The sequence below is a fragment of the Mizuhopecten yessoensis genome, unplaced genomic scaffold (genome assembly GCF_002113885.1).
Source record: "Mizuhopecten yessoensis strain PY_sf001 unplaced genomic scaffold, ASM211388v2 scaffold8035, whole genome shotgun sequence".
NCBI lineage: Eukaryota > Metazoa > Mollusca > Bivalvia > Pectinida > Pectinidae > Mizuhopecten > Mizuhopecten yessoensis.
In genome coordinates, this window is record NW_018407346.1 from 576,502 (window position 1) to 586,048 (window position 9,547).

The 9,547-nt window shown below is 33.3% G+C and overlaps 1 protein-coding gene across 1 annotated transcript in view; it reads right to left on the reverse strand.

Moving 5' to 3' along the window:
* Positions 1-283: 283 nt before the first annotated feature.
* The window catches only part of LOC110454708 (zinc finger HIT domain-containing protein 1-like), a 12,574-nt gene continuing 3,310 nt past the window's right edge, over positions 284-9,547 (reverse strand). Inside the window, exons 3-6 of the mRNA XM_021504361.1 lie at positions 7,259-7,350; positions 5,869-5,957; positions 4,658-4,738; positions 284-2,556 (exon numbers count right to left, since the gene is read on the reverse strand). Of these exons, the coding sequence (XP_021360036.1) occupies positions 2,535-2,556; positions 4,658-4,738; positions 5,869-5,957; positions 7,259-7,350 (284 nt within the window). The 3' untranslated portion in view covers positions 284-2,534. The remainder of the gene's footprint in view (positions 2,557-4,657; positions 4,739-5,868; positions 5,958-7,258; positions 7,351-9,547) is intronic.

Here is a 9,547-nt window from a genome sequence, read left to right on the forward strand (position 1 = left end):
GGTACCTACTGGCCAAATACAGTGTATAATGGCCCTAGGCTATCCAGTTCTTATGAAGAAGTTGTTCAAAGTAAAAGTTGGTGGACAACACACCATACCATCCAGCTGAGCTAAAAACCAACTGTGAGCAGCTATAAAGATTTCCGTGTGCTTTTGATTGTGCCATTAACAGTTATGTTTTTTAATGTAACATATAATGGCCAATAGTATAGCACACCATGAGTTTTGCAATATTCTTACTTTTCTCATCAAACTCAAATATATACAAGCAAGAACATTTTTAAAAATATTATCTTTGTTTATCTTTTTACACAGACATACAACATCTACATTTCAACAGAAACTCAAACATGATAATTTTCTAATATAAAAGTTTTACTTTATACCCAAACAATGTTCGATATTAAACTTGTTGCAACGTTTTAAGAGTGACTGGTCCCTTTGTCAAGCTACGACTGAGGGAGAGATTTTTATTTTATTGTTTACCTGTACAACGTTGTGATGAAATTGAATAATGTCATTGAACCCGGAACATTTTCCCTATCGATAGCGAGTATACACACTGTATCGAATAGGTTAATGGAGTGAGTAACAATACAAATGGCTCACTCAGTCATAGCTTGACAAAGGGACCAGTCAGGCTTAATAATAGTAAGATAATATAATTTTCTTTCACTGATACTCAACTTAAGCATATCTCCAAATAACAAAAACATCAATGGAGCAAAACATGTTTGTCCGTAACAAACCATATAGCGTCCATTAACTCATTGTATAATCACCGTTTGTCCGTAACAAACCATATAGCATCCATTTACTCATTGTATAATCACCGTTTGCCCGTAACAAACCATATAGCGTCCATTAACTCATTGTATAATCACCGTTTGCTCGTAACAAACCATATAGCGTCCATTGACTCATTGTATAATAAACTGACATACGTAAAACGATTCGGATAGAGCCTTGTAACAAAGATGTATATCTATTGAAAATTTGGAAAGAAAAAAATACATTTGTACGAAAAAGCTTAAATATTTCAAGCTTTTAGTGAAAGGAGAATCTTACTTTACATCAGTGTCAAAAGATTAAGTCAATAAGACATGCATGCCGTTCAAAACCTTTAAATAAATCTTTAAATTGTGTGCAGGAATCACCCACATTCCAAACATAAAAAAATGTAAAGGGATTACCTCCCTTTATCATAAGTCATCTTAAACAATAAAATGAATTGAATTCGAGAACGCAAGTTGATAACAGATGGATTTCACTCTAACTGAAATAAGCATTTGTTTTTTGTATGATGTAAATGTGGACCACATTTATTCGAAATGTATTCTTTTTGTTACAGTTATTGTGCAGATGTGGAAGCATGATTATAAATTATGCACAGCGTTCACTTGACTTTAAACTGAGTCTAAGCTCTTGTTGACTTGCCTGCTTACCAAGTTTAATAATCGTAAACGATATTTTAGTTCAGCTTGCAAAATAAATTAAAAAAACAAAGATTAACACTTTTCATGGCATAATAAATCTCATCAAAATTTTGACAGCATATAATATATATAATATATACTTTTCCTGAAATCTGAGTATCTGTCCATTTCCAGTATTTTCATAATGTTACTACACTTTTTCTTATACATGTAGTTATCAGTAATCACCTTGACCACAGCATTGTTTCAAAATAATATAAAAATTTGCAAGAGACCTTGTTTTTCTTCTTTATTGTTTCGTCATTCCTTTGTATGACTTGTTTAGGACCCAATTTTTTTTTTAAACGATATTGATATCACTGTGTCATGAATTGAACCTGGATAAACCAACCTTGGAAGGTATAACATCTGGAGTATTTTAGTTGGATTTACATATGTAGATACCCTGCTAATTTCAATCCAACTAGGTGTTTTTTTTGTACGTAAATTTTACCATGGTCTGATTGTGTACAGGTAGATACCTATGTTTCTTCACTGTAAGGAGAACAGTGAAGAAATTTGCCTTTTTGCTAAAATGTCCTTGCAAGTTCATGCTAAGTGCAATTCTACTTTAATTACTTCGGTTCAGAATTTGATAACACTTGATTATTTCTAAGAAAAATAAGTCATGTCTATGATACTGGAAAAAATATCCATGTCAGTTCTATCTTTCCAATAGTGAAATGTAACTATCACGAAAATTAACTGGAATCATTTTTGAACAGGATCAACAGCTGCACACTTTTCTAAATCTTGTTCAGCACTTTTAAGGCTCCATTTATTTCATGATATAAACCGGAGACTCAAATAATGTAATATTAATGCCTATTACATGGTTTCGCCTGACTGGAACCATAACAGAAGAGATTTTCTCCTCTTGCCATCGGCAAATTGGTGGTTAAGATGTTTTTCCGTTTGTTTGCCTTAGAATATCACAGAGATATGACTACTGGTCCCAAGGAGTGCAGACTCCTTTGTGTAGTTAAAGCAGGATCTCCCTATCATTCGTTACTGTGCTGGCAACTGAATCAGTTCGTCATAACTTGCTCAAGTGGATGTTCAAGCTGTCCATTTCAAACATCTGGAGTGGAAAAGAAAATTGAAGAGCTTTATAAAAAAAAGTCATGAAAATCACAAAACAAAGACATATAGAAATTGTCCAAACTGTATCAAAGTTATACAGTATGGAGTTTTAGCCAGACATTTGACTCTAGTCTCCACGATTTTAGTTTATTAGATTGTTTCTTATCCAATTATCTCCCTTTTCTGCCTTAAGCTATCTAACAATTCTAGGTGCTCTATCTCTCAGTTATAATCTCTTATTTGAAATTTTTCGTTTTTTCTTTTCTCCCTAAAACTGTACATCTAAGTAGACCCCTGTATTATTAATATTCTAAATAAATAATGGACACATTTTATTAGTGTAATACATTTCTTCATAAATTACTGACAAAGAGAGGATGCAAGTCATTTAAAATTTTACAAAAGACTACCCAAACCTGATATGTATCTGTCAGACAAGAATATCTCACTTCCACACTAAGAACTAAAGCAATGCTAACTCATTCACCACTGAAATTTCATAATGAACTATTCCAACCTTTGAATTGGAAGAGTTCAAATGTGTATTCAGGGGTGAATGAGTTAAAGAGGTCAAGCTCAAAGATCAAGGCGACAAGAATGTTGTTCAATATGTTCTACTTATGAAGGCACATGAGCAAGTGGAGTCCCATGACCCTGATTGTGGTATACGTACATAGTCTATATCTGCCTAAACCAAAAAATATTATCAGCCTGATGTATGCACCGACGGGCAGACCTATGGACGACGGCCAGTCCTATGGACTATGTCCAGACCTGTTGACAAGGGTAAATCTACATCATCCATCCCACCACTTGTGGCAGAGCGTAAACTTTTATTTACAATTACTTCCAGGCCCTGCTTAAAAGATACAAGTTGTCTTCATTATTGAGAGTCAAACCTGTGATTACCAGTACACCGGAATACTTTCAAGTGCCTTTAACCTGTTCTGGGTATTTAAATGTCCGCAAGCCCAGTTTCCTGATAAATATTCAGACGATGGGGTATCTACCTAGCAATTTAATGGGTGTCTTGACACTGGGAAGAAGGATCCATGAAGATAAGAAATCAGGGTTCCTGTATCATATTGGATGCCCAGACAATGTGGAAGAAGGAATTAGGACAATACCTCAGTGGTTTTTTTGCTGAGTTGGTAAGTCCAACAGGAAAAGAACATTGTAAGTCCATGACTCAAATATCTGAGTAGCATAAATCACTGCTACCTACTATGCTGATATGTGCTTACACACATCGAATAAGGATCCTGATAACTGTCCTAGTATCCTGATTGGTATCAGACACAACCTTCAGGAAATAGGGAACCCATAGTACCTACCCAGTATACTGATTGATACCTTGATACTTAGATTAAGGATCCCGTACCACTGCCAGAAACTAACTAAGTCCATGTATTGGAAACCTTTTCTTCCAGCACGACTATAGTTTTGATAAATCATTTCTAAAAAGAAAACCATACCTTGCAGGACTTTTATGAAAAATAATTAAGATGAAATAAACAAAATATATACAACAACACAGTGTTCTGAGTGTAAAAAATCAGCAGGGCTAGATCTGAATTTGAACTCTGTACTTCAAATTATTATACTTGTACTATCACACTAACCTATTGAGCTACAGATATATCCGAACGCGAGTTAAGGGGAAGATACTATGTATCGGAAAGGTCAGAGAGAAATAATAATAATATAAAACATTTCATATAGCGTCCTATCTAGCTAACAAAAGCCACTCTAAAGCGCTTTACAGTACATAGATATATATATATACAATTAATACAATTAGCATATACATTGATCAATACAATTTTGATGATTTTGCAGGAGCTGCGCCTTATCAGGCGCTAACTACTATAGTCCTATGCCACCTTGCTAATACATGTATCTCCCTATGTGTGTTTGCCTGTGTGAGTGCTGGAGATGTAATATGTTCTGTTTGTAGTGGGACCGTGCTTCCAACGGTATCATTTATAGTGCCACCTCACTTGAATGCTACAGCATAGATACTGCGACAGCCACCCCAAAACACTTTATACTCCACCTGTGTTGTTGGACAGGGATTTTTAAGCTCCCATGGTGCCTACCTTGTGTCCTGATGAGTACCTAAACACTTCACACAGCAGTATCTTGCTCCACACTGTACACACACATAATTGGAGGGAAATGTGAAACCGCTAAGGAAGTCAAATTTTAATTTTCATTTCTTCATACAATGTATCTAGATATACAGGTACATATATATATAATGTATATATACTGTATAATGAAATGTGCAGTGAAGATACTAAAAAAATTATGTTTACAACTTAACTTTGATTATTATACCTCTACTTTATTTACTCTATATGAAAGTAATTGGTTAAATCGAATATATCCCCACTTTTGCCTGACTGTGTTTTAGTCATGTGTGTTAGTCTGGGAACTAAAACACACCTACACTCGGGTGTTTCAACAGACAACTCGTACACATTTTATACCTTTGTGTGCATATGCTTCATTGGTCATTTGTCTGATGAAGGTGTCAGTGTACATATCGTACTAGTCATCGAAACATCACATAGAAAATTTTATTGGTTGTGTAAAAAGAACTTCTCATAATCAATTTCAAGATTTTTTTTGATTTTTTATCTCCTAATTATTCATGTATATATCTGTCATATTATGTTTCTATAAGCTCTTTTACTTTCTCTTAAACTGCACTAGACAAATAAAGGAAATATGTTTATGCAAGTACATAAAATTTCATATTTTTGTAACTGAACTGTTGTCATGTTTCAGTCAAACTAGAATTTTATTTTTATTTGTATCTCTGCTATCATCCTCAGAAAAAATAGGGTAGGTAGGTAGGCAATTAGATTTTTTTTGGAAAATATTTTTACAATGCTTAAGTTATACAGAGCAGGAGTTCTGACTTTAACAAGAGCATATCACTAAATACCAATATAAACTTTAGAGGAGGCACAAAAATCTAGGGTAGTTAGGGTTAGTGGAAGCAATATCTTTTTCTTTTGGGCTAAATAGACCAACTGATCCATCAAAAATTGATGATGTAAAAATGACAATAAGAATTTACATTATCCCTCAAATTTTATATTTCTGTAATTTTACCGTTATTATGTTTCAATTAAAATGTAAAAATTATAGTACTACAATAAGAATTTACTATATCCCTAACATTTTATATTTCTGTTACTTTACCATGATCATGTTTCAATTTAAGTCTATCTAGTTCTGACCAACTGATCCATAAAGGTAAACAAAGATGTAAAATGAATTAATGTATGGAAAAGGATATCCACAAATAGCACAGAATCGTCTCTCTGGAAATCTGGATGGTGGTACACTGGCGGAAAAGTAGTTTGGAGTGTCTCTATTAGTCATGTGCTGTAAATAAAACAACATACATTTATTTGGCCTTTAAAATAATAATTTCTCTTATTAAAAGTAAAAAGTCTCTTTAACGTGTTCCTAATATATTGAGGATGATTCTGATGAATAAATCGTATTCCATATATATATATATGCCATGAAAACAACATACATTTATTTGGCCTTTAAAATAACATTTCTCTTAAAGTTAAAAGTCTCTTTAACGTGTTCCTAATATATTGAGGATGATTCTGATGAATAAATCGTATTCCATATATATATATGCCATGTATAACTAGCATTAATGAGGAATGTCTATCCCTGACATTATATACAGAGGGTTAACCCTTCACCACTGTAGACCATAATGAACTAATCCAGATCAATGCATGGTAGAGTCTACTGAAGTTACATAGGGTTGAAACAGTTGAAGTAGAAACCAGAGTTGCCTGCATCCAACACAACACAGGCAGTTCTTTTCACAGGGACCCGAGAATTTGTTACATCTATATTTGGACCTAAACTGAACTATTTAGAGTAATTTTACACGTTTTCTGGGTTTCTATCAACTATCGATAAAAAATTATATCATTATTGGGTTGGCTTTTTACCATAGTTGATCTGAATCCCGAACACCTATAAAATTACACTGAATACCTTAGTTTAGGTCCAAATATAGCCGTAACCAAATCTCAGGTCCCTGTGGTTCTTTTCAGTGCATTTCCAAGTATATGTACTTCATAGAAATATAACCTCTCATCTTGTTTTTTCATGAAAGTACCCAATGAAATATCTGTAGTAGGTGGGAATTTTTACTGGCTACAAAAGACACTACTCAGGGCTGAGAAGCACATGAAAGTGAGACTACTGAAAACATGTAAACAAAACTTGCTAATTACAGATCTGTAGACCTGGGTAGCCAACAGGTGTTATTTTTTCTTATTATATTAATTGTAGCCTGAACTATGGTTGTCCAGTGAAACCAAATCCAACAGGCCTTGTGTTGCCTCTTGTCTATAAATTCAGTTGAAATGTTTTGCATTTTTTCAAGTGACAATATTTTGTTTGTACTTTTTTCAGAAATATGAAGATTATATCAGCGAAGGAGCAGTTAATTAACACTACGTCTGCAGGTAGACAGGTAGACAGGTAAATAGATTTGTAAAACCTTTCAATTTTTTACTACAATAAACTTCAAACAGTTAAACTTAAAGAAAATTTAACAGAGTAGCGCCACCTTGCCATAAACACTCTCTGTTAATACTTTTGCCATGAGTGGTATTAGAAACAAATTTTCATTATTTAAAATTACGTACCTCCTCTTCTAAAAGAGCAGAAAAGCTTTTCTTGTACTTAAACTTGAAATGGTCACTTTTGCTCTTTCGTTTCTTCTTTGACACTGGTTGTCCTGTGGTAAAAATTTAGACCAAAACATTTGTAATTACCAGTACTTCTTGTACAAAATGTACATACATTTACATATCTGTCAGAAGGAACCAATCAGGAAATATACTTTAGATATTACAGCTGAATCTTTTTCACCAGGAAGCATTTACCAGATTCACAGCATACAGTTCTGGATAGACAATTTCCCAGTTCCTAGGAATTCTGACAGACATGTATCAATAACAAGTCATGTTCCTTGATCACAGAATGCCTCATGATAAAATGTTCAGTGATCAAATCAATTTAGTGAAGTTATTTTACAAAACTTATAGTAAACATGTTGATAAAGTGAGTCTGATTCAGAGGGAATCATGCTGTGAAAACTTTATCTATTGCTTTAGACTGTAATTCATCCACTCATGTATTAAAACAATAATTCGAGGTTTTTATATACCGCTGTATCACAACCTAGTTCGTAGGTCGTCTCAAAGCGGTTCACAAATTATTATCCGTGGTTATAGGGCCTTTGCAACAAGCCAATATCTTTCCCAACTCCCTGGGGAGTATACAGCCGGTGCTACCATTTAGGCGCTCACAGCTAGCATTCCACAATTCTAGCACTGCCCAACCATGTACTCATTTACAGTTGAGTAGAGTGGAACAAGTGGAGTTAAGTATCTTGTTCAAAGATACAACACAGTGCTGTAATGTGACTCGAACCCTCAAACCTTCGGTCACGAGCCAGGTGTCCTACCATTAGACTACTGTTTGGTGTTTTTTTGGTTTTTTTGTATATTTCTTTTTATTCAAGATTTTTTTTGCAATATATGGTATATTTACATTCAAACAATTCATATTATATATTCAGACCTCACACGACTCATATTTACTCTTACTTACTTACTCTAAGTCAACAGAAAGAGGAAGAAAAAGGAGAAACTAGTTTTTGCACTGCAGCTCAATAATAAAATTTATGTTTAGAATAAGATTATAAGATAATCTTCTGTATTAATTGTAAGTAAGGTGCTTTCTGCTTTAAACTGCAAGTAAATACAGCCATATAAAGGTGACTGAGAAATGAGGGTAATACTCAGGACAAAATATATTTATATCATAAAAGAGATTAACTTTAATAAGTTCAGACAGAAACATCAACTTAGATTCACAAAAAATGTATTGTATCTGCTGACTTGATGATATTAAATTATTTAATTTTGGCTTATAAATCCAGGAGGTGGTTCCATTTTTTCCATTCTCTTTCCAGTTTTCTTACAAAATTATCCCCCTTGCAACATGCTATATATTTTTGTACAGAATAATGGTCTTTTATGCTGTTAATTAAAGCATTTACTGACAAATTGTTTTGAAGGCATCTTGTTTTATAAATATAGTGTTTGATCATAATTAAAATTTCATTATCTAGTCTGTTGCCTATTCCTGACTGGGACACTATTCCGAAAAGGAAGGATTCCTTATTAAAAGAAAATGGGATAATTAAAGCTTCTAGTAATGTTTCAAAACTGTATCGGAAATTTTGTACAATGGCACACTATCATAATGTATGAATTATTGTTTCCCTTTCTAGATTACAAAAAACACATAAAAGTTTATTAGAGAGACCGGCTTTGCATAGATATATATTTGTTGTCAAAATATGATGGAGAATTCTTACTTGGAGCCACTGGAGTTTTGTATTAGTAGTTGTGCGAAATGGAATTTGATATATTTTCTCCCATTTTTTGTCCCTAATGTCAAATATTTTTCCCCATTTCTTCCTACCAGTTGGAATAATCTTATTTTCAGAAAGTATTACATAAAAGTCATTAGCTCCACTAAAATTTATAGATCTAACTACAAAATCACCAAGTTGTCTCCAAAAACATTTAAAAAATTCAGTAGTGAAACCATCAGACCCTGGGCTTTTATTATGTTTCATATTTTTCATTGTCAAAGAGGCTTTGTCAAGTGTAATAAGACCTTCTAATTTATTAGATTCTATTCTATTCAATTTAGGAACTTCCAAATTTTCTAAATAAACATCCTCTATATTACTGTCTGCTGCATATAGTTTTTCATAAAATAATCTAACTTCGTCAAGGATTTCTCTCTGATTTGTAACAATCTCTCCATTTTCTTTTTCCAATTTCTGAATAATCTTAGAAGTGAAATTTCTATTCTCCAAGTTAAAAAAATATTTGGTAGGCTTTTCCCCTTCTTCT